Here is a 26,306-nt window from a genome sequence, read left to right on the forward strand (position 1 = left end):
GGGAAAGTGGAGAGAGTGTCTATATCGGCGGTGAAGCTCGCCTCCTGAAATTATGGGTTCGCGGCACTTCAAATATTTCTGTCGCTGCTATTAATGAACTAATTTGAAAAATTATTGCGGTAGTACACTCCTTATAGGGAACGTTACAACTTCCAGCGTATAACCAAAATTTGCTATAAGGCCTGGTGAAAGGCCCTTTAAGCAAGCACCCCTATAATATTCAACCCGAATAAATTTAACATACCTTGTAGATTATCGTAAGAACACTGGCCGACGTGGCGCCCAGCGGATATATCCAATAAGTAAATAATAAATAATTCGTAGGCCTTAATCCCGAGTTTAAGCTTAGCGCTTAAATCGAATTGAGGTGTTTGCCTCCTGAGTATAAATTAGCCAGGGGCGTCCGTCGTAGGTGTGGAACCAGTCCTGTTTGTGCGCTCACTTGGTGTTGTAGGTTAAACGAGAGGGACCTCACAAACCTTGGAACCAGTGGCAGCGCGTTATGAAAAAAATCTTAATAAGGTTATTTACTTTGTTCAAGAGGGAATACAGCTTTAATTTAGCTCATGCCGCCTAAATGAGCTATTTAATATTTTGTACAGGGCATCTGATTAGGTGAATAAATAATTCATTGCATTTTATAATGTCCGCATTGCGCTAAGAAAAGAAACGCGATTAAACGATTCACTTATCTTGCTTTTCCTATTGTCAGTATTTTCGAACGCCTCAGCTAGTATATTCGTAGAGCGCGTTCATTCGTTGGACCTCCAAGTGCATGTGCCCGAAACGGGGTAAGATGTGACACCGACAGCCCGAGTTCACTGTTCGTTAGAGTTAAAATATCCGTCCAGGCACTGAAATGTATGGGTGCACAATCGGTGGCCCAGATGTATTCCCCATCTAGGGACCGAAACTCGGTGCCCCCCCCCCCAGCTTCTATTGCTATAATCTACTGCTACTGCCGGCTAACCATTCATTGCCCTTAGTATTATGTAAGTATTCGCTGCAGCCCGCATAGTCAGTCATAAAAAGCGCAACCACGGTCCAGTTGCACGTATACACTTGCTTCTGGCGAGATCACTTGTATACAGGGTGTTTCAGCGAACACTTTCGAAAATTCTTATAGGTTGCTTGTGGCAGATAGCACAATTCAAGTTCAGGAACTGGTCTACTCGAAGAGGCGGACAGTACTTTCACAAACAGTTGAAATGCATAATCGACTAATTATCAAAATTTCATTACTTAAGTTTTTAACTAAAAACTTCATGGCCCATATTGCAATTACAAATTCTAGCCGTGGAGTTTGCAAGGCGGATCCACTTGGAACGAATTCTCAGGATGACACCAGTTTCGAGATATTAACTTCCGAAGTTTGCGGACAAATGCATTGGCGTCTCATTTACTTTCTTAATAAAATGTCGTTTTATGCATTCAAGCACAAAATTAACTGGAACGCCAATGCATTTCTCCGCAAAGCTCGGGAATTAATATATTGAAATTGGTGTCATCCTGAGAATTCGTCCCAAGTGGATCCGCCTTGCAAACTCCACGGCTAGGCTTTGTAAATTGCAATATGGGCCATAAAGTAACTGGTTAAAACTTAAGTAGTGAAATTTTGATAATTGGTCGATTATGCATTTCGATTTTTTGTGCAAGTAGTGTCCGCCTCTTCGAGTAGACCAGCCCATGAACTGGAATTGGGCTATCTGCCACAGGCAACCTTTACTAAACTTTGAAAGTGTTTGCTGACACACCCGGTAGATTTAAGGGAAACTACCGCAACAAAGCGTGCCAGTTATTGCAGATGGCGAAGCGAACGCACCGATTGCGAACATCCTGGAGTTCATGGTGTTGAAGAGGACGCAGAAAAGCACTCCGACGGGCCGCACTGCCGTGCCAATCATGAGGAAGCCCATGGTCAGGTCTAGCAGGAATCCACCCCAGTGGACTACGTACGCGTCCACCTGCTCTTCGGTCATTACCAGCCTGCATTTTGCCACCCGAGCGAGCGCTCTTGATACTGCATGAAGTTGAATCACACACACACATGCTCTCTCTCTCTCTCTCTCTTTTTAGCAAAAAAAAAAAGTGCCTCATACTTTTCTTGAGACACTGCTATGAAAAACAAACACGCTCACGTGCATTTTCAACTGTATAGTATACACGCTTGGAATCGTGAGAGGAGGCTCTGCTGTTGTCTTGCTCACGTAAGGTGGTACATGGAGTGACAATTGGGAGAGCACCGCTATGATGCTGGAGGCGGTGCTCTATATTGTATTGAACACTACAGTACACGGCGCTGAGACGTGGTGGGAGGTGTGGCGCACGGATCCGTGCATTCGTATGCCTGCGCTCCTGCGAGACTAACGTCGGCAGTGGCTCCCGCCATATATACGAGTATATTGTAATATACGGTAGAAAGTCGGAGGGCGTGAGGTCATGCATTACGCGCCTCCGTAAACGACATCTTGCTACGTGCTCTGTGTGGAACGTTAAAAAAGGCCTACTTATGGAATACCAAAAATAGGAACAGTGCTTACACGATCAGTGTCCAAACTTGCTATTCTTCAGACCCCTTGCAAGTTGAAAACAATTTGTAAGATTAGCAATCCAGTGCTGAATAAGACACGCGCCTGTGAATAATCAGCATGGGACACGTTTTGCTATTTGCGGGGAAGCAGCTGTGTACCACTTACCTCTTTCCTGTGGGAAGCAGTATTTCTCTGGCAGGCGAGCCGCTGCCTAAGTGATAGATGAAGATGGCGCCGTAATAATGGCAGCAAAGGACGCGATGGCTGGCTGCCTTTGCATTGTAGCATGTGTGGGGGCGAGCTGTTTCTCTATTTTTTTTTCAGAAGACCGTGTTTTTATTGATACGCAGGGACGAACTAACAAGACTAATAACAGAATCAGCGAAAATTTCAAATTTGGGCACTGCATGCACGATCACTCCGTCCCTCTCTTTGTCAGAGAAATAATTATCATTCTTGAATATGTCCTAGTAAGGCGCTTTGATGGTGCGACTGGGGTACTTCTTGGCCATCGTTGGCTCTTGCGCCATAAAACACGGTACATCTTTATAGTGTGACTGTTCTTCTTTTGGGGAAATTTATACGTGCATCAATGCAAAAAGATGGCTATATCTCAGCGTATGGCATTTTGTTATGGCATACGGGCGTCGTCAATGTATATACGTGTGCCTCGGTTTCAAATAAATAATTTATTGAAAGTTAGCGCTTGTGTTGTGTATTGCTTCTTCGTTCTCGTCTTTTCAAGAACCTTGTTACTATGTTACTGCTGACATTTACATGTCTTTCCTATGTATGTGCACTATAGAAGATTGTGACGTTGATGCAAGACGCCTACGTCTTAAATATATGCTATTAAAAAAGGAGAACAAATGTTATGAAACGTACGTCGTTTGGGCATCGATAGAAGCATCTTGTTTTACATAGCGGCGAAATTAACGGTCGGTTGCAGTTCTCTAGTGTTCTTGCCCATGCTTCGCGGTGAAATTATTCCTGTACTCGACCAGGATATGTGAATGCAAAAATAGTCAATATCACATATTGCGCACAGCAATAACGCCGCAGACCTAATATGTGCACCGATCCAGGAAAAATGGTAACTTTTTGTCAGTCAGTGGCTTGATGAAAGAGGTAAAAAATTTCGCAGTTGAGTACACCAAACCACCTGGCAGCACTTTCTCATCTCCGGATGGACACTGTCCCTAATCCTTTCTGCCATCGTACGACACTGAACCGACGGGTATATACTACTTTGGGAGTCGTTACGTATACCCACCATACAAGCTTTTACTCAGCAAGCGCCCAGACTATCTCTGGAAGGTAGTGTCCGAGTTCGAGTGCACTGGTTGCCCGAGATGATTCGCTTATTTTTTCGCTCACCTAGAGTACTGAGAATCCAGAGATAGTCCGGGCTCTTGCTGAGTAAAAGCTTGAACGGTGGGTATACGTAACGACTCCCAAAGTCCACTATAGATATAGATCCGCCATAGATACGTCCACTATAGATACGTCCACTATAGGGAACGACTTCCGCAACCACACCTTTTCCGGGAGAATGACTGCATTTTCACATCATGAGTCTTGAGTTCGTTTTACGCTGAATATGTATAACCACAAGAAGTATATATGCTAAGGGTAACTATGAGGCCGCTGGACCTGCGCATGATTACGACAGTGCTCTTGGAGTCTATCCAAGGGTCATGTATTCAGGACTAATGCCTAATGCCATCGACGTACCGTCGGAAAGGCCCTACCCCCCACCCAGCGCGAGATGGTACCGGATGGGCGTACTCCCTACATTCACTGTCTCATGCCTCATGGTCCATCACATTGAATTTTAGCAAGCATTTACTCTCACTCTCATATTTGTAGAAAACTACTGTGATTAGCCTTGACCATGAATTTATATTTGCTTACTTTCGTTCCTTGTAAACGAAATAAAAAGCGCCTTTTAGCGTTAGATAAAGGCTGCATCAGGCTATCGCAAACACTGCCGATATGAGAACATGCGGACGTACTTGAATAGATCAAAGACCCAGTGACGTGCCAGGCCATCCATGGAGTGACCTCCGATCCAATCCCTGTCAGTCTTCTTCAGCCCGGCGATGAAGTACACGAGAAAGACCTGCGATTGTATTGTGCTTCATTAGTTACTGCAATATAGTGATTCTCTGCGATGGCGTAGTTGAGAGTGAGCAATGATTGCTTAGAATATATGATTATTTTATCGGCGTGTGTGAATCACTATTCAAAAAGTAATAATCGAAAGTGACAGTGTCGCCCGAAAGGTGAAGCATTGATAGCAATAGCAAAGTATTAGACAAGTACACGAAGTAAGGTTCGTAGTTTATCGGGCGTATAAATTGCAGTAAACACTCGCTTGCTAATTAAATGAACCAATCACGGCTGCGGCGGCCGCATTTCAATGGGGGGACATGCAAAAACATGCATTGAGTGCACGTTAAAGAACCCCAGGTGGTCAGAATTAATCCGGAGTCCCTGACGACGGCGTGCCTCATAACTACATCGTGGTTTTGGCACATAAAATCCCAGAATATTTAATTAATTGAATAAGTATGTTGTGCGCGCACAGGATAGCATGAACAGGTCTCACTCGATGACCGCGAACGCTCGCTGTCGTCACAACGCTTCCGCGATGCAGAGCGCGAACAGAGGGGAGCGAACGCTTATGCTGCCTCACTTCAACGCGTCTCTGAAACTTGAGATTATGCGACGTCTAGCACTAGGCGCGCAGAGAAAGACAACGCAAATGCAGCCATCCAGCTAGACTTGCCCAGCATTTTCACCTGCCGGAGATTACCTCCAAGATAGGGCGCGGTCGGTCAGCCGCGCGGAAAGCATGCAGAGCCACGGTCGGGCTAGCGGAAGAGATGCCCGCTCACCTCGCCTCGGTCATCCCCTCCCCAGCACGCGTTTTATCACGGTACCATGCGTTTACCTGTGCACGGCCGGGCTAGACGGGCGTCGCGCGCGCTCTTTTTTACTGCGCGCTTGACGAGGGAACAATAAGGTGAATTCTTGACGGCTGGTTGCCCCGCTCGCCGAATGGTGGCGCTTCTACCCAACCCTACCTTAGCGTTCGACCCAACCCTAACGTTAGAAAATCAGCTGTTATGGTATTCAACGAAAACAGCGAACAGACAGTGGCAATACAGGGCCAGGAAATACCTCGGGTAAAATAATATAAATACATTGGTATATGGATAAACGAAGGCAATAAATATATGGAAACACTGGGAAAGCAATAACAGTAAAGGGCAAAAGAACTGCAGCCATAATGAAACACAGAGCAATATGGGGACACAATAGGTACGAGGTGCTCCGGAGTATGTGGAAAGGTGTAATGGTTCCAGGACTTACTTTTGTAAATGCGGTTCTTTGCTTGAAATCACGGGTGCAATCAGGACTGGATGGCAACCAAAAGTCAGTGGGACGCCTCGCATTGGGCGCTCACGGGAAGACTACAAATGAAGATGTGCAGGGTGGTATGGGCTGGACAAGTTTTGAAGTGAGGGAAGCTCACAGTAAAATTGATTAGGAAGAACTACTGAAGAATATGGAGGAAAGTAAATGGGCTGGGAGAGTGTTGAGGTATCTGTACAGGAAAAACATTGACTCACAGTGGAGGAAAAGAACTAGGAAGCTTACCAGCAAGTATGCGACCTGTAAGTTGGGCAACACAGCAACAGAGAACGTCAAGCGCAAAGTCAGAGAGGCTGAAATTATCTCGTGGGTGGCGGCAATGGAAAAGAAACGTGCAATGAGCAACCATTTAAGAGGAAAAAACGAAATCAGGGAAGAAAATATTTATGATAATTCAAAGGGAAGCTCATAACTTTTCTAAGCGAGATCGGGATGCCTAAAGCTGGAACCGCATGGCGCGTTTTTCGCGAGCGAAAAACGCGACGGGCGGCAAACGCCCGCGTTGCCGCCGACGCGCGAGCACCCGTACGAAAAAAAGGAGCGGCGCTATCGCGCCGCGTTTTCCGGGTTGCCCGACAACATAACTCTCAACGACATGTATTGTCTCTGTTACCGCATATATAATATGCCCTTAAACTTACAGAACACTACAATAAAAATAATCTGAGTGTAATTAGACAGCGACATTTCTTTCCGAAGTGTATTTATCAAGCTTAATTTCAAGCAGCAATATCGTGTGCGAAACTGCGACTATGTACCTTCCGCATGCTGAGAAGCCGCTGCTTGTTTACAACTTCACATATGAAAAGGAGGGTCGGCCGCTTACTACCGAGCAGAAGAGGCGATCGCTACTATTAAGGGGGATGCTGATACTGAAGCAAAAAAAAAAAATGCGGGTCAGGAGGTACATGTGGGTGCGGCATGCCTGGTTGAGAAGAGAGCGAGCACCATACACTGGTAATATTATTAGCGAATTGTCTTGCCAGTATTAGCGATGAGACGCGACGCTTCTCCACTTTAGTTATTCGGGCCTCGTTGAAGGTTGCTTTGTTCATTTTAGGTGAACACGATGCGCGAACCAACACGATGCGCGAAAGAAATCACGGTAGCACACGTTTTCCTTGACGCGCGCGCCAGTTCTGCCGAGAGAGAAAAAAAAAAAATTCCGCCAAGGAGGTTCCGTCGAGATGCGCAGAGAGCAGGGCCATCTGGTGGCAAAGAAAGAACCAAAATGCCACGTGACCAAATGCCACGTGACTTGCTTGAACTCTGATTGGTGGACGCGCCGCGCGACGCGATTTTTTCTACTCCGAGCAGCAGCACGCGGCGGCGCGATTTCGTGACGGATCATGCTGGGCACGCGTCGAAATGACGCGCGCGTCCCACCATCCGCGCGTCAATCGCGCCTGAAATCGCGCCATGCGGTTCCGCCTTTAGAACACGTACTTATAAAGCGACATGCAACGAGGGAGGAGAAGCACGTGCTTGCTGCGGTAAAGATAGGAAAACGATGGAGCATGTTTTATTAGAATGTGAAGATACCTGCCCAGCGGTGATTTAGCCACCACTGGCCTCCTTGAAGACCTTGGGTTCAGTGAGAGCAGGGGAAAGTAAACATATCCGCAATAGAGATTAGTAAGAGGCGATTGAAAGATTGGTGGAAGAAAAGTAGGGAAACTACAAAGAACGGAGACGTACAAAAACAGCGTTCACAATAGGGGATCAGAAAATTTGGTTATGAGAATTCATCGTCGTTTTTTTAACCTAGGTAGAACATTAGGCAGTATAATAGCTTGGTGGCGCAACCCACCGAACCGTTCCAAAGGGGACGCTCATAACATCCATCCATCCATCCATCCATCCATCCATCCATCCATCCATCCGTCCGTCCGTCCGTCCGTCCGTCCGTCCGTCCGTCCGTCCGTCCGTCCGTCCGTCCGTCCATCCGTCCATCCATCCATCCATCCATCCATCCATCCATCCATCCAACCTCTTCTCAGTAGACGTCTCGCCTCCGGCCGGTAAGAACGGACGAACCGGGTTCACCGCACGTGTTTTGGAGGTACCGCGAACATTCACCGTACATCAATGCACACATTCGCTGCTGCCGCGTTCTACCAAGTAAGTACAGTGGTTTTGGGAATTAATTTGTGTGATTTTCTCAATCGATTGCTGATTGAATTGTTAACATTTTTCTGGGTGGTTCGTGTTAAATTGGTGCACGTGGACTGATCGGCATCCAAAACAAATGGTGTACTGCTGCCTGCCCTTCTGCCGCTCGCGCTCTTGGAAATGCCCAGGGGTGTCATTTCATCAGTTTCCAAGTGACGGAGAGTTGTGCGCCAAATGGCAAAAAAAAAAAACATTGCAAGGAAGGATTTAACTATCAACGATAAGTCGCCGTCTACGGTCGTGTGTAGCCAACACTTTCTTTCGACCGTCTACGGTAGAAAGAAAGTGTTGAGTACCAAAGTACCGCATAAAAACGCTTTTGCCTGGTGCTGTCCCCACCGTTTTCGAAGGCTATCCGATCTACCTGGCACCTCCCGCGAAAATGCCTCGCAAAAAACCTGCTGCCCGGACTGTTCTTTCTCCAGAACAAACCAAGCGGAAAGCTGAGCCGCTTGAACGAGCTGTGGAATGCAATTTGTCGGACTGCCTCTATGAACACACTAAAAGCATCAGCACACAAACAACAAACAACGATGGCCAGCGAGCAAGCCGGTACCTCTTTATGTTCTCAAAGCTCCGCTCTCAAGTTTCATATCACCGTTCCAAGAGCTGAAGTTACTGGAAAAACTTGCGACGGAAGAACAACACACTGTATTCTATCGCAAAAGCAAACATCATGCTTCGGTCGGGAGAATTGTGGCGGACTCACAGAATGGAGACAAAAAGGCCGTATTCCTGCTCCACCAAATAGAGCGATACGGAAAGCAACATCACGCGTATCCTGAAGTTCTCTTCGAGAATGCATCATATGGTGATTTCTCTCACCAAAACGTTGTGATTATGCTCCAACGTCAAGGCTCCTGAATTTGCCAGCAAAATGCACCCTCCAGAAATACATGGGCCGAAGTCCGATCATCTACGGAATGAGTGCTGCGATGTGAGCAAGACTGGTTCACGAGGCTTCACTTCTGAGCAGCAGGCAGCATATGCCATCATTAATTATTGATGAAGTCAACATAAAGCCTAAATACATCTATGACCGAGACGCCCGGTATTGATGCTGAACCAGTGGTTGCCATAAAGGTTTCACGACGAGCTGGAAGACCCAAGGGAATGTCAAGCCGCTACATCAAGGTTGGTGACTCACTCGGGCTTGTCATATGTTGGTGGCTGCACTGCTAAGTTAATAACAGATATTGGTTGCGCGTCCTGTGAAATGCTTGTAACAACAACATACAACAAAGACGATCCTCTGTACGGGCTGTTGCAAGGCCAAGACAGGAGCGGGCTATATGCTACCCAAGGCCAGAGTTTCTTTCTCTTTTGAACAATGTAGTCATTTTTTTTTTTTTGAGCGCGCGGCAAAGGACTTGTCAGGAACGAATACGCTTGAAGTTCAACTACTCGTCGAGCGTCGGCTCGAATGCGTGCCAGTACTAAGCTGTCCAGAGTGTGTTGACGACAGCCACGCAAAGCAATCAGCGGCTTTAATTGCCGAAAAATTCATGCGAATACTTCTCATCGACCGCGCAAACAAAATCACTGCCACACAAGATAAGCCCACCAAATATGTGCACCAGCCACTCAGGAAGTTAATGAGACCTTCTTTGGCCGGTATTTTGTAGCGATGCCTTTTCCGATCCTACGCTTTTTCTGGCTTTTCGTGCTTGGCCAGTGGCCAAAGCGACGGTCTGCTCACATTATCAACGGGATCACGCGGCCGTGTGTGGTGGATGATAAGAATAGCATAGAATAAGGCATAATGCATCGCTACAAAATAGCGGCCTTTGCTTGACACCTATAAACTCAGAATCTTTGACAAGGAAGAAAATATCCCACTACAAACTGCTTGTTTGTAGTGGGATACAGTGGAACCCTGGCCAGTTCAGTCAGCTGAACTGGCCAGGGTTAAGGTCCCTGTATTCAGGGACCTTAGCCAGGATTGGGTAACAGCGCCACGAACTAGTGGCGGTGAAAGGCGGGAACTAGCCCCGAAGCGTAGGCCGAGCGCGCGCGTCGCCCCTCTAGCCCGTCCGTGGCCTGCGTAAGAAAGTGAACTCCGAGTCAGGCAAGCCTGAACCATGCGACACGAAACACACGGCGGCGTTTGTTCCGTGCCGCAGTGGAGTGATATACCGCTGTCTTGTGATCGCTCGTATATCGGTGCTCAAATCACCGACTCGGAGGACACACGGGCTATCTGAAGTCCACCCCAAGTTGCAATCTGGCCCTGCACTGCCACTCGTGTGGATGCTACCTCGCATTCAGTGGGTGCCGAATTTTATTTCGACACCAAGACTAAAGCACGCCGGAGATCTTCGAGGCCTACGCGATTTCGTGTGAGAGGGACACTTGTGTCAGCATGCCGTCTGTGTTCCTCTTCCACAAAGAGTTCACCTACTTGAAATAATAATTTAATTTAATTTTTATTTTTTATATCTTAGAATTCTGGGGATTTTACGTGCCAAAACCACAACTTCATTATGAGAAAAGCCGTAGTGGGGACTCCGGATTTATTTTGACCACCAGGGGTTCTTTGTGTCCCCAATGCACGAGACACGGGCGGCCGGGATTTGATGCCGCGTCCTCGAGCTTAGCAGCGCAACACCGTAGCCGCTAGGGCACCGCGCAGACATTTTTCATATCTTATATATATATTAGTTTATTGTAAGTTTATTTTTAGTCATTAGCTATCTGATTTATTCAATAACATTCACCTTCTTTTTCGATTTTACCGTTCTTTCTGTGTCTCCTGAAATTTTAGGCAGCTCATTGACCTCAGTTCTTTTATTCGCATAAAATCTTAGTGCCGCTCATTCCTCGGTCCCTGACGCTCCTTTGGCGTGTATATATTACCTAAATTCCTAGTAGGTTGGTAACTTCAGCTCTTTCAACCGTCAAGCTTCCGAATGGAACGTCGGGCCTCGCATTCATTCTATTTTCCTTCCAGTGAGGGCACCTTGAGTAGTTGTCGCAGCTCGTTTGATCCAACTCTCCTCCCTTGTTTCCTACATCCCCTTCCTTGTCGTGTTCTTGTCTGTGTTCGTCCTCCTTACCTCTCGCACTTCAGTGTATATTCTGCATAGCGCAAAATAAACAGCCTGTTCTAAGTCACCGTTTGTGTGTGCCTCACTTTCTTGTGTCATTTCCTGGCGTTGTTTTAAATTTCCAAATGATGCTCCAAATGACGCAATGCGCCCCCCCCCCTCAACGCCGCCACCTTGAGAGTGCTTTATTATGCGACCTTCAACACTGGGCGCGCATCAAGCCATCATCCTCCTCGGCTCACCCCCGCATGCTTTCCCTCGCACCCACAGCATACGGCGAGCGGGGCGCCATAGGATCCTATTGCACTTAGACTTCATGCTGAACCTCACGGCTACGTCGACGTCAACGGTGACAATGAAAATTTGCTTGGAGTGTCCATATAACAATAAAAGAAGATTGCAGATACTTCGTCGCATTCGTTCTTTTATTGAATATTCCGTCACACCGCGACGCTACACAAGTCGTTACAGGTGCTGCTGTCGATTGGCCCTATAAGGACCTACAAAGGCTCACCGCTACCGACATAGAGCCTTGAGGCACCGGAAGAACACTGCCTTGCTTAAGCTTTATTTTTTAATTTTTAATTTTTAGCGGCGGCAACTGTTTTCACATTCGCATCGCGCATCAGACACACGAGAAACAAGAATGGCGAATGTTCTATCGCGCCGTTAGCTATAGGTAACTACGGCAATGAACTGAAGAGAAATCAACGGCAGTAATGGTAAGCACCGCGGCATACGGAAAGTTCTATCTTTCCTTCTGCGTCTCAGCAAACTTATAATATCATACATACATTTAATTATTGGGATATCAGTTATACGGGCGCCCGAGGCACATTCGCTCTGTCGCGTTATGGCCGTCGTGCTGTCACAATATCGACGCGCATTCGTGATCCGCGCATGGAGGTTTAGAAGCTTTCCAGAGGCGCGAGAGACGCATAGTGCGTCTGGATGAAAAAAAAAACCAGGAAGCCAAGGACGCGGACGTCACCTCGTTCTCCGCTCAATCGACTCGGCAGTGAAGCCAGGGTAGGAGGAGGAACGAAAGAGAGAAAGCAGGGATGTTAACCAGAAAAGCGTCTGGTTAGCTTCCCTAGGCTTGGGGAAGGGAACAAAGGGATAGAAAAAAGAGAGAGAGGGCAGAAAAGGAGCGGTAAATTGATGCACGTGCGCAGACGGCACCGCGCGTTCCCATGCATGCCACTCGTCCTCACGAAGCATAAAAGTGCCTTCGCTGCCTTGTGGACCGATTAGCGATGGAGACGGTGTTCGAGTAGTGCTGGTTCGGACAGTGGACGATCGTCCAGTCGTCACAATGCGTTGGAAAGTGTTTGTCTTCGTGATTGAAATCGAGGACAGAGGCACATTAAATGCTTGATGTTCTCCCCACAGCTACACACATCGCACGCAGCGCTGTCGGTCATTCCAGTTAGTGTAATGTTAGTCTGCCGAAAGGCAACTCCTAACCATAGCCGACACAGAAGTGAGGCCTCGTTTCGGTGAATTGTGGGTGGAGGTCGGAGTTGCAGTGAAATGTTTAGTTCGAGTCTGGTGGCCATGCAATAGAGGGTTAAATTTGGGATGTTCCACTTCGCTAACAAGAGTGTGCCTGCCAGGTGGCGAAGCTGCCTCGCAGTGTATCTCATGGAGAGTGGGATGGCACCGCAGTAATTTTGATGTGACGCTCGTGATAATTTCCAGTGATTCTGCAATGGCCAGGTAACCACTAGAAAGGCATTGTGGGGCCTTTTTGATCAAATGACCCATTGAGCGAAAAGCTCGGCGTCTGTAGCAACTAAAGGGCACCTAAATTCCCATTGGCTGCGACGCCACGTCCCGTGCGCGCCTCGACGCAGCAGAGTGAGCGAACGGGAACACCTGCTGCCGCGCCAGCTGTTGCGTGAGGGAAGAGGGCATCGCCACGATGCTACATTTTTTTCTCGTTCTCGGAGGCCTGTGCTAACCGAGCGTTACTTGTACACGCAAGCCCTCGCCTGCGTTCGAACTTCTCCTCAGTGATCGCTATGGAGAATTTAATGTATAAAGAACAATAAATTGCAAAGAAAGAACATTGGCGACAGTGAGTTTCGAACCTACGATCCCACGCTCAGAAGTCGAATGTCTTGCCCACTGGGCTAAACCAGCGCCTCTAACAAAGCAGACCTGTGCATTCTGCTTTATGACATCATGTTACTCGGACGGGAATTTCTATTGCCAAGACCGGCGTGGCGAAAGCAGTGACGTCAAAATCACCGTGGCTTACCCGGGAGCGTCCCCTTTAAACTCTCTGGCAGTCGGGCAAGGTAGCATGACGTCACGGTTCGAAGCGCACTGTTTTCGTGCTGTCTAGGAGGCGTTGGCCAAGCGTCCCAATGCGCTCGCTTGCCCGCGAGGAAGTCAAACTCGAAGGACTACTCAGCGGCGTTCAATTGAACATTAATGCTTTCGCATTCACAACTGATAGGAAGTGCTTAGGTTTCCTCGGATTTTTGTTTCACGTGATGGTGAAGTTTTGCGATTTCGCATGTCAGTTGTTCGTGAGGTTCTCATAGGAGAACCGGCTGCTCATTGCAAAGCCGTCTTTGAGCTGGAAAACACGACCCATGACTACCAGGACTGATTGTGCCAACGAACTGCAGTGCATCACCAAGAGCCGCGAGTTATGCCTTCGTAGACGTCGTGACTAGTGATGTCTTGAATTATAGTGTAATTTTCTTGGTTAGTCGGCATAACCACAGCACCGCCATAACTATCTAGCCTTGCAGAGGCGTGCCTGCATTTGCTCCACCCGAGAATCTACTTATACCGTGTAGGGATAAAAATCCATATGAATAAGTAGTTCATCGCAACATATAGTTCACTCGGTATCCGATGAGAATATCAAGTGCATTGCGCGATTGGAAGAGTTCTACATTACTTTGTTAACTTCGCCACTCGTTCAATAGGCCAGTATCTTTAAAAACTTCAGGAGGAGACGACGCAGCTCTGCCCTGAGAATCTAGTGCCTTTGCGGGAAGATAAATTTTTCCACGGCGGCACGCAGATACACTTTAAGTTTCAGTCAGTCAAGGAGAATCTTGCCCTTTTCCACGAATTCTAGGCATGATAGTAAATAACATTTTATATCACCATGGGCATGGCAGAACGGACACGCTGGTGAAGGCAACAGTCCTATCTTATGTCGACGTGCACGCTGCCGTTCTCGCTGACTGGGCGCGAACGCGGTGTACTAAGGACACTTATGATAGGCCCTTGGCCACGCAGGACTGATGTGGCGGGGTCCCCAAGAAGTGAAAGTGGTTCACAATGGTCGTCTTGGATGCTCGCTGGATGTTTTGAGGTGCTCTCGCCGTCAGTCTGTACGTTGGCGCTTGCTGCGCACAACTGTCAGCTTCTTCCTTTCCGGATACGCCGATGTGCAGATGGAAGCAACTAAAAGTCCTGATGAAATCTTAAACGGTGTAGATCCTTGATGTTGCGTGACTACCTTACAGTCCGATACTATCACTACCGTTTGTATTGGGCACGATTTAAGTTTCAGCAAGGCAGTTTCAAATGCTGTACTTTCGCTGGCCGTCGTAGAAACAGCCCGCATAAGTCGGGCAGCCCATGAGGCTCCCAGGGACGGTATCACGAAAACTGAAGCACTAGCATCTTGTTCCACGTCAACAAAGCCATCGGTTAATACTTATAGGTTATGCCCATACGTCTTATCTAAATACTTTAGCACTAAAGACATTGCATGTGCCAGGTGTGCGCTTGGTGGTAATGCGAGGAATTTTTTGATGACATTCTACATACTGAAATGACCACTACGGCTCCGGCCTCTCTCTTTCTCGTGACAAATTAATACCAAGGGCTGTGAGCGTACTGAGAGCAGCGAAAGCACATGATCCGGTTCTTCTTCGGAGACGTTGGAGTATAGCTCTTCCAGTGTCGGACTCGCTCAAGTGACAAAGCTGCATCAATAGCTTTTGAAAAGCGAGAAGACGCAGAGGGAGCGATGTCCATCAGTGTGTACGTGCGTGTGATTGTTGTAGTTCTCCTACAAGAGGGGTACACTAAGGTGTTTTAGTGCAGACAACGGTAAGTAACTTTCTCTGAAGCCTTGGACTCGTGAGACACAGTTGAGGACGGTTTCATGGTTCAAACACCTTTGAGGAAACAACGGCCTGGCCACAGGTGCGTACCCTGGTGCAAAGGAGGTATAATGGGTAGACGGCCGCACTGAATGCCGTGCTAGGCCGTTCTATGGGAAGGCTGGCGCGGTGGTGGGAAGGGGTCCGGGCAAAGTCCCTGAGGTGTGCTCGCATTGTCCCAATCGTAATGCGCATAGTAATTGTGTAGTCTTGAGCAATGGCAATAGTTTCAATTATTGATGCGCTGCACGGTAAGCCAAGATATATCCCAAGAACTTGGGTATGGATGCTCTGAATTGCACGCATATGTTAGATTTGCAGATGTTGGACATCATCTTTCCTCCCCTTCTTCCTATCTTTGATCCCTATGGTTCTGTCTCCTCCTTTCTGAAGAGTAGGCAGGCGTTGTGCCCCTTCCGGTGGCAGTTGCCAGCTTGCTCCTCACTTTCCCTCTCCTGTCAAATGTATATATGCCTTCAAAACAAATAGTAATAATAATGACAATTCTTTCCACCAAGGAACTTAAAGAAATGACAAACAGCAGTGAGCCACTTTTTCACGTAGTTCACGCGAGGAGTCTCCAAGAGAGGTCTCTGTCAATCGCAACACCCAAGAAGCTGTGACTTCTGTTGCACGATGCCATTTCTCCGTTCACTGATATCCCGTAGGCAGACAGTGCTTTTCTCGCAAATTCCACCACTGAGCACTTTTGACAGTACGTCTTTGGTTCCTGTTTACGAGGGTAGCATGTTGTCAAGGTTAGGTTCTGAAGCCTAGGGCGAAGCTGGAGCCGTGTCAGACCCGTCGCCCAAATAACAATGTTTTCGGTGTAGATAGATAGTCGAATGGAGCTTGGGAAGTCCTCGACGAGCCCAGTCAGATTGAAACGCGTTGCGATGGACTTCGGCGAATCGCGCGGTGTGTACAACTCGACGTCAAAGTCGGTGCGTGTGGGAGTCTTCAAAAGCGAATTCGTGGCGACCTGTGTAGAGCGCCTTTGATTGCGCCCTCTAGGCTGGAGAACAACCCGTCACGACAGCCGTCTACCGAGGCAGCGTTCTGCCTCCCGCCGCCGGCATGAGCATTGTGAGCACAAACACTATAGCGTTCCTGCTGAGAAGCTGTATTCATAAGTACGACACAGTGTGCATAAATATGACCCGAGCGGAAAGGACAGTACACTTCAAGCTACAAACGCTGGTGATTTTCCTTGGGTCTCATATCGTGCACCATTGAGGTGCGACGCCTGAAGCGCTGGTGGCAGCATTCCTCATCATTCCGGTGTTGTGAGAACGCTAACATAGCTGCCATAGCGCCGATTCTGCCACGCGCCAGCAGTTGCCTCACATGCTTTGTGGCACCATGTCGCCCCCGCGTGTTCTTAGAACATCGTCTTCTGAGAAAATCTAAACCTTGATATCGCTTTCAATTTTTCGCCCTTCGGGCGCAATCGCCCAATTATTTTTATATTGATACATGCATATTGCGTCTTTCTTGTGGACGATGCACGAGGGCGCCCCGACGATGACGATGAACGCTCCCTGGCTCTCGAGCTGTCAGCTGAACTGACCAGCGCTGCATTATACTTTGTAAATATACTTTGTAAATAGTCTCCAGTTGTTAATCCTTCTTTCGCGTAACACTGTACAATAGAGTGTTTTAGTTGCACATTTAGCGTAGCGGAGCGGACCTTTCTAGAGTTACTGTATATGCTACCGTAGTGCTACCTGCGGTAGCACATACAGTAACTCTAGACCTTTCGTAGTTGCAGCGCCCTCTGGCCAAATTCAGGGTAACGAAACAAAATAAAAACACCCATTGATCACTTTTATAAAGTAAAATTTATATATAGAACTTATTTGTCTATGAAGCATCTAGACGTGCGCTTGTAATGCGTTACCGGTCCAAATGCGTTACCGGTCCACTTTATCCAGTGGAAAATAAAGCGCCGTCTTGGGGAACGCCACGTGATAGCCAGCGAGCTTGCTTTCTGCATCCAATCCAATCCTTTATGACGCCAACGCTAGCCAAAGCGCTGCACAGCACGCTCCGCTCAGGCAGCTTTTCAGCGGACCGTGTTCCTCGCTCCACTAGCCCGCTTACGTCTAAGCGGACGGCGCATGCGCATTCGCGCTTCCACTCCGCTTAGCTGCTTAGCGGAGCGTAAACACGCTCAACTAAAACACTCTAATATGCATACCGCCTAATGCATTAACGAAGTTTTGTTTTTACATGAAGTATTGAAACGGTCTCGCGCATCTCGTTCTAATTTCGTTTGGATACAAGTCAAAAGTAGACATTTGTGAGAATTCACTGTGTATATCACGACGCGCCGATCACTTCCTGACGACCAGCGTACCGGCACGAGCGCCTTTGGCCAAGTTTCTGCACATTCGTTAAGCGTTGTAATAGACACTAGCGTCCTATGTTAAGATTGTGGAGAAATTGCCTGTCGCGGCAAATGACAGTTAAGATGGTCTCTTGCCCACGCACAAGAACTGCTCTTTGAGGGGATCAATGAAAAGGATAGGGAAGATGTAGAAAACGCAATAAATTTTGAAGTTTCTGCTGTCATTCCTGTATCACGGCTTGACATTAACGCAAAAACGCTTGACATTGTAACACCTGACATTAACCACAGCAGTACAGTAAAGGTATCATGGTTCCACTAAAGAGAAAAGACGCGAGCGCAAGCAGGAGGAGAACGCGGGACGAACGTGTCCTGTTTCTATATGGGCTTGAATCTTTTCACCTTGCTGAAACCATCATTCTTTCACCGTGCACCAACTTGCCCAGCTAAACACCCTTCTTAACAGCAGTGCAAAACGGCTATTAGGCTGTTTTCTTCGAGTGACTGGAACGAGTACGGCCGTGGAGAAGGCCAACAACTAAGAAAACTTGGCAGGTGTAATAAGTCGAGTGAGGAGAGCTGCAGGCCTAAATGTAGCCGAAGCCAGTTTAGGTGCTCGCAGACAACATTAGCAGCAGCAGCAGTATAATTTCTCATGTACTTTCGTTCGTAAAAACTTAATTATTGAGTGTCCTGCAGATTGATGAGCCGGGCTCAGGTCTCCCACTTCGGGACATTCAGGCCTTCCCTAGTCACCGCTTCGCGGACCTGCTGGACGACCCAGATTTGGTCAGCGATGGTGGAGCTGTGCCCTCTTAAAACATTTCACTCCCTTTGGGTCGCATCTTGTCTTACAACAATAATCGTCATCTGTCTTGACCACATTTCCTTCCTTTGACGCTACGAGCCCGGTACTTCCAAGTCACGAACGGTGGGCGCGTTATCAGCGTGACACAGCATTATCGACAGGAAAGTAACAAGCGCTGAGTTTTGAAGAAAGGAAACACAAGCAAGGCAGATGACGATTATCGTTGTGGAACAAGATAAGCCATAAATTGTGTAAACTTTTTTAAGAGTGTATAGTTCGCGTGTTATCGCGGAGAGATCATAGCCCTTCGTATGAACTTAGTTTGGATTCATTTGTACACGCTGCGATGTTTTGCGATAGCTTGTTCCTAGTGTTCGAGAGTCGGCCAGACTGTGCATACAGGGAACACCAGTCTCTGTCGAAGCGTTACTGAAGGTACGTTTTTGCCGCACTAGCCGACACACTGCTCACACATTTGCACCGCTAAATGTTGCAGAGACAACCGTGTGGCCACAACGTCCAAAAATACATGGTACAAGGGTATGCTTCTTTTTTAATCGAAAAGCTTGCCCCGTGGGATATGTGGGCATATAAATGAAAGTGCCTGGTCCGCCGCATGTAATAATTGTAGTAGTGGTTTATACTACTCATTATGTACAATCCGACTCACATACCTGTCAGTTTGTTGAGTGCGTGACGCAAGCACTACATCGTCTCATACTGAAGGCTCAGGAAAGCTATCATGCAGATCCGTGGAAAGATGCTTACTCGAATTCGCATAAAGCTCACGGCGTCATGTGCCTCGCCGGCTAGAAACAGAATGGCACGTAGATAACGCCATACTGCAAACGTATGCGCGCATGCTAATCACGCCCATGAGTGAATGAGTGAGCATAGCTCGTTCCAGACGTTGTTAAATTTACTCTGCTTCCGATGTGCGATGATACTGAATATTTAGCTCGAACAGAATATAGGGCTCCATCTGAAATATGGCTCCATGCTAATTGTATTACCTTGGAGTGTGGGTAGAAAAAAATAATTTATAAGTATACTTCAGTTTCGCTGGTGAATTAACGGGTGCGCAATTTACAGGAAGAGTGCTGTGGCTGGACATTGAGTATGCTTCACAGAATATTTAAATTATACAATACAATAAGTAAGGTACAGCGCGAAAATGCAAGGAGGGCGGAAAGGGATATAGTACAAAGCGCAGCTTTGTCTTAGTATACTTCTGCAGAAGCAGAAGTAACATAAGTCTTGAGTTAAATAATAGAGTTGAATACTTCTGCTGTATAACGGAGCTTTAGATTGGGAATTGCATTTATTACATCTATGGGTGTTTCCTTCCTTCCTGTTTTAAAGACCTATTGGGGATCGAAGCATGAGTTTAACTGCATTATAGACGCATGCAGTAAAACCGTTCTCACTGTCGTGATCATACGTCTACCTTGGCATTGCATTAATAGGGAATGAAGTATGACGTGCTCGGCACGATCGCAGTAGATTGTTACTTACCTGTAACCGCAGAAGCACGTAGTTCCACTTGGGAATGTCGGTGTTTCTTATGCCGCTTTTCCTCCAGCAGTCAACAGACCTACGTCAGCGACACGATAACATACAAACTTCTCGTTATCGAGGTTGACCAAATGTAGAAGGGATGCGGTGTGTGTCCGCCTGTCCTAGACATCACGGATGTTAAATAAATGTTACGTGTAAGTTTTGTAAGCCTGCCGAATGCAAGTCCTTAACGTGATCTTTAATGCGCAAACGGAGTCCAGAAAAGAAATGTTGAAATTTAATCACGAAAATTTGTGCGTTAGAGTAGCTCAAAAAACACGTTCCTCTTAACCGCCTTGCTTTCTTCTATCTCTTTCTGTTACAGACATATATATATATATATATATATATATATATATATATATATATATATATATATATATATATATATATATATATATATATATATATATATATATATATATATATATATATATATCATACCAAGACAACAAGGACAGCATAGGGGAAATTACTTGTACTTACTTGATTAAACTTACTTGATTCAATTAAAGAAACGATAAATTAAAGAAAATGAAAGTGGATGTTTTTTATCCACTTTCATTTTCTTTAATTTGACTAATAAAAATCGGGGAACCTCGGTTTTTTTTCTTCTCGTTGAATATCTGTATATAACAGGACACACCAGTCATTTTCATCTTTTACAGGTGAATGAGGATGTAGCAGCAATTCCGACTAGATTAGCAGCCTGCAAGACCCCGGAGGTATAGCTTCTGCCACTGATCAGCCCGGGACTAACGCTGAAGAAGCGATGACGTTGCCGGTGCCGCTTTCCGTTGGCCGTTTTCAGCTCACGTTAAAATAGAAAAAGAAAGAAAAGGGCCGCATGGACATCATAAAGTTCAAGTGATTTCCCATCTAGTTCACTTCAGTCGGAAGAGCATTAAGAACTTTGGCTGCACTGAAAAGGCGTTCAAGTTCGTTTAAGGAACTCGCTATTAGTCGTCGAAAACTATAGGCGCATATCTAGCCCATTTGTGCATTCAAAGCCGAAACAAAGAAACCGTCAGTACCAGAGGCGGTGAGCTCCCGTGACGCTGAGCAGCACAGTGATTAGACCGTAGAGGTAGCTGTGGTTATTCCATCTGGACTTCTCTAGCAGGAAGATGAACCAATAAGGAAGCAGGAAGGCCATGCAGCTCTTTTTGAAGAACGCCCCAGTACAGATGCCAATCGCACCTGCAAGTTTATTTTTCCCTTAAAACGCATGAAAGAGGTCCACACATGCACGACAGTGTATCTGTAAAGCAAGCGAATGTCATTGTTTTAGAAAAATTTGTAGGTTAAAATAATTTATTTAGCCACTTGTCAAAACAGAGAGAGAGCGATAAGTGAGGTGTGAAGAGCGGGGAGGCTAACCGGAAGTATCCAGTTTGCTACCCTGCACTGGGAAAGGGGCACACACACACACACACACACACACACACACACACACACACACACACACACACACACACACACACACACACACACACACAAACGCGCGCGCGCGCGAAGAGTGCTACGAAAAGGCGATCACCTAAAATACAAACGCGACGCAGGCACTGCTCGCAACCTCTCATCAAATAGGCAGTCCAGTATCCCTATAATGAGCGCCTCTTAAGGGCCGGGTTTATATAGTATATGCTTCCTTGTGTGCCAGCGTTACGTGAGAAGACAAGGTGCGCAGGACATTTATCATATGCTAGCAATAAAGAAGCTTAGCTGTGTGTCGTACTCCGTGCAAGTCATATCTGGGAGCGTAAGTGCAAGCGACACGTTATTTGATACCGCAGTGAAAATTTGAGCTTTTTAAATGCTAAGATATAATGTCCAGCCTAACGTGTGGCCTCATGTCATCACGGTGTTTACGAATTATAGAAGCCGACTGAGAGCGCTCGTGTAGTGTGCACGTCGATTGCCCTGCAGAGTTCAATGCCCGCATTCACAAAACACTTTAGCGCTAGAATTGTTCTTAAAAGCAGAATTCGAGGCAACCCTGATGCTGAACATATTATAAGCGAAGCCAACCGGCCAATGGCAAAAAGTACTTACGAATTAAGAGCTTTGTGAATTGGGCCCCAGGACCCGTATTCACAAAAAGCGCTTACGCTAGAATTCTTCGTACGAGGAGATTCTAGTAATATCTTGGTGATGGCTAGTTGGTTCATGTCCAGAACCAAGTTTAAACAGCCCGACTAAAATGAGGACACACAGAAAATCACACCCCAGAACAGGAGCTGACTGCCAACAGAATTTTTATTCGAAGAACGCCTGCCTTTTTACATCCTGCCCATAACAGGCATGTATACACTGTTACATGACAAAGTTAATAATTTTCATGACATTCATAAAAAGTTTTTTTTTCTTTTTCTGATCAAGCAAGAAAGAATACACTTACACAGTTATCTTTTACCTTTCTGCCGGGATTATTTCCCTTTCCCTCTTAATTTTTTCTTTCCCTTTCTTAGACATGAGAGCTCTAGCACACTTTTTACAATGGCCCGATAAGTGGCTTCCATACTCATTCTTGACGTTATTGCAGTGCTGACCTGCCCGTTCAATAAGAACTGTCCCATTTGACCTATACAGGTTGTCCCACATAATTTGAGCCAAAGTTTTAAAAATGAAAGGCACTCCGGACGCGAGTTGAACCGAATGCATAATGTTAGCGCTGGCCTAGAGTTAAATAAAGCTATGTTATTGTTCTCTTTCGTCTCCTTAGACGCTTTATCGCTTCGGCAACGAGCGGCCAGCTTCACGCATTTGCGTCGTCATGCGATAAGAGCCGCATGCCCAGATACCTACACCAGGCACACCACCCTGTCGCGGGCCAGTCTCGCTGCTGCCGACCTTGTTCATCCATCGCACGCTTGAGAGCAGCACAATAACAGTGCCCAAGCGCCCCGTCACGTGGTATTTTTTCATATTTCGCGGACTTTCTTTGGGACACGGAAAAAAGGACAACGTGAGATATATCGTGTTGGAAAAAAAAGTTATTGAGAGGTTTCTCAAGGTGCTCTGCAACTTTCTGTGTCACACTTGGGTTCTGCAGCCAATACTTCAAAAGTTGATTAATTAAACATAACTAATCTGTTAGTTACGGGAAAATAATAAAATAGCCTGAGTAACTCTAGGTCAGTGCCAACATTATGCGAAGTGCCTTTCATTTTTAAAACTTTGGCTTGTTACGTTCGACCTGCGGGGACTGGCAATCTTCGGGGTAGCGACCTTCGAACTCTGCCCGACCCGCAGCGATGACTCGCTTTGGGAAAACAAGAATGCGCCTCGTCAACAACCCGTTGGCGCCGGCATGTATGCTGCGGTGACTCGCTTTGTAAGGACAATACGCCGCGTCCCCAAGCGAGCGGCGCCGGTATGTCTACACGCAGTCGGCGGACCAAGTATTGTTAGTGGATTCGCCGTCACCGTCACGGTTTCTTTAAAGCGGTTGAACTCTAGGAAGAAGGTGTTTTGCGGCGCCGTCTCACGGGTTTTAGAAGTCGTCAGTCAATGGACATACGCGGCGGCCACTGTCTGCGGGGTCAACTCTGGGACCAAGAGGCGCCTGCTCAGGACAAGACCCGCGTCTGCGAAAACCCTCTCACCTTATGCCCCAACCACTGGCACGCGCCGAAAGCTTCGGCGCGCGCTGGCAAGCGAACGCGTCGCTTCGCTTCGGCTGTAGGGAAAGGGCGCGCAACCACTGGAGAAAAGCTCCGACGCGCGCCGAAGCTCGCTCCTCGGCTGCGGCGCACTGTTGCTGGACTATTCCGTCTTCATCCGTCAAAGTCCGGCCTAAAACAGCCTGCTGTAAACTAAGCTTGAAACAATAAGTTAGTGATCTGTATGTGCTTTTAGATATAAAAAACACGTTTGAATAATGAATATACACCTGCCCCAACAATTTGTTTTTATTTTTGAAGTAACAATAGCGTACAAAGTATCGACATCAGCGCTCGCGCGTCGTCTGTCTGCAAGATCGCTTTGCGAACACCTGCGCGACGATGCCATATATCAAAAACTGTTGTACCATTTCATTCTTTGGTAGCTTATTGCACAGCCAACTATGTAAGAATTAGGCGTGCAATGTATAACTGAAAAAATCTGTGTTGGAAATATTGCCACGTAGTAGTGACGGTAAATAAATAGTGCCGGCTCAATCGCAACGATAGCGGCGAGCAATGTCGGCAATCGTAGAAAATCTCATCTGCGGGTCAAGCGCGTCGGTTTGCATACGTCAGTCGTCGAAAGTTACAGCCTATTCGCTGGTGCCCGCGCGCCTTCCAGAAACTACAACACAATTCGTGTCGCGTATGCAATCAGATTAGCAAGGTTCGTCGACAACAGACAGAACCATCGATAACATTCGCGAAACTTCCGATACGTTCAGGCGCATCCTGCACCGAGCGATAACGTTTAACATTTTTTAGCCGGTGAAATACGGTAACCGGATACAGATAAAGCATCCGTGTCAATATAGTTATGCTTGTTGGTGCATGAGAAAAACGTGAAAAAGTGGGTTCTGAGAAAATCAGCACAACAGAATTGAAACACCTGTAGCACTCAAAAAAAAAAAGAAAAAAAAAGCTAGAATAGCTAAAATGTATGCAATTCGTATCTTGTCTCCCCCCAATTCTTGATTCTGCCAAATTTAGCCCATGGAGCACCTCTATTATTCTAGGTTGTTTTGATGCATCAACACCGCATCCGGAGGCCTTCACATTGAGTGTATTGCTGCAAAACATTTTCACAGTGTAAGGGCCATGTTCTATTGTAACTGGTTTCCACATATCAAGTTTGCCTTTCTTTAAATTAATGAAATGACATACCATCAGATAATACAAGCTTGAGAATTAAAGGGTTTTAATAGGAGTCTTTCGTTGCCCTTTGCCAAGTCGTACTATTGAAGCACTTATTCGTATGTATGGGAGCAGCTCATTTGCATAGTATAAAAAATATATAAACAGGCTATTTTCACAATTTATACACTTCGTCACCACAAAAAGAAAAATTGCAGTTTATTGTTTTCAGCCTGCTATGATGTTTTGACCGAGAAAGATATATTCAATTTTTTCTGCGAGGCACGGAATAATTGCTGTGGCATATTATTTTATTGCACAACACTGCATACAGTAGCCAGCCATTATTAAAACTCAGAAGAAATCAATAGCACAATGCATATGATCAGGCACATAGCATATTATTGCACTTTCTTAATTCATGCCAGAACGACGACCACAGGTGTCCTTCTCCAACAAGGTCAGCATCCATCGTGCCTCCTTACCATCGGGCTTCACACCCTCAGCACGTTCAACCTCAGCTTTGTGGTGTTTAAAGCAACCTCAAGTGTGTCTTACGGTTCCAGGGATAAGAAAGAAGACCGTCCTGCCTACCTTGGCCTTGAAGCAAGCAGCTCTGGATTGTTTGCACACTTTCTACTTTGATCGAGTCCACATATATACGGATGGTTCTTCCACTCAGACCAGCTCCACCAGCGCAGTGGTTATACCATCATGATCACTAAGCATCCAATACAAGATTTCTCACTTGACAACATCGACCGGTTCGGAGCCTGTTGCCCTTCGAGGTGCCGTTGATTATATTAATAACCAACCGGCTAATCGGTGGGCAATATTCTGCGATTCAAAGGCGGCCTTACAATGTCTTCTGTCATCTCTTCGTCGCGGGTCATGTGAACAACTCGTGTCGGAGATACGAGAAATGCACCATCACGTGATCAAGAAAGGACACGACGTCGTGTTTCAGTGGCTGCCTGGTCATTGCGGTATCTCCGGCAATGACCTCGCTGACGAAGCTGCTAGGAAAGCCCACGAAGGAGCAACCCTTGTTTCTATACCTTTATCGCGGACCGACGCAGCCCAACACTTAGGCAAGCTAGCGCACTCTTTTGACATTGGAAAAGCGGCACACACCTGAATTCACTTAACATCGATTGCATTCCCTCGATCCCTTTATGCAACTGCGGCTGTTACCAGGTCTTCCGCGAAATGAGGAAACAGTGCTGTGCCGCTTACATTTGGGCGTCGCATTCACTAATGCATATGCATTTTTGATTGGAATGGCTGATAGCGCCGAGTGCAATGCCTGCGGTGTCGAGGAAACCATAGAACACCTACTGTGCTACTGCCCATCTTTTGAAGATGAAAGGCAAGACCTCTGCACAGCTCTCAATCAGCTAGATGGAAAGCCGTGCACCTTGAACAAGATCTTGGGACCATGGCCTCGCATATCGTAGCT

General features: G+C 46.7%; 1 protein-coding gene across 1 annotated transcript in view; it reads right to left on the reverse strand.

The window, feature by feature from the left end:
- Nucleotides 1–26,306, reverse strand: part of GC (gamma-glutamyl carboxylase) — a 79,732-nt gene that overhangs the window by 45,732 nt on the left and 7,694 nt on the right. Inside the window, exons 2-5 of the mRNA XM_075684977.1 lie at nucleotides 21,080–21,245; nucleotides 20,004–20,082; nucleotides 4,547–4,653; nucleotides 1,823–1,986 (exon numbers count right to left, since the gene is read on the reverse strand). Coding sequence (XP_075541092.1) covers nucleotides 1,823–1,986; nucleotides 4,547–4,653; nucleotides 20,004–20,082; nucleotides 21,080–21,245 — 516 coding nt within the window. The remainder of the gene's footprint in view (nucleotides 1–1,822; nucleotides 1,987–4,546; nucleotides 4,654–20,003; nucleotides 20,083–21,079; nucleotides 21,246–26,306) is intronic.

The sequence above is a fragment of the Dermacentor variabilis genome, chromosome 1 (genome assembly GCF_050947875.1).
Source record: "Dermacentor variabilis isolate Ectoservices chromosome 1, ASM5094787v1, whole genome shotgun sequence".
NCBI lineage: Eukaryota > Metazoa > Arthropoda > Arachnida > Ixodida > Ixodidae > Dermacentor > Dermacentor variabilis.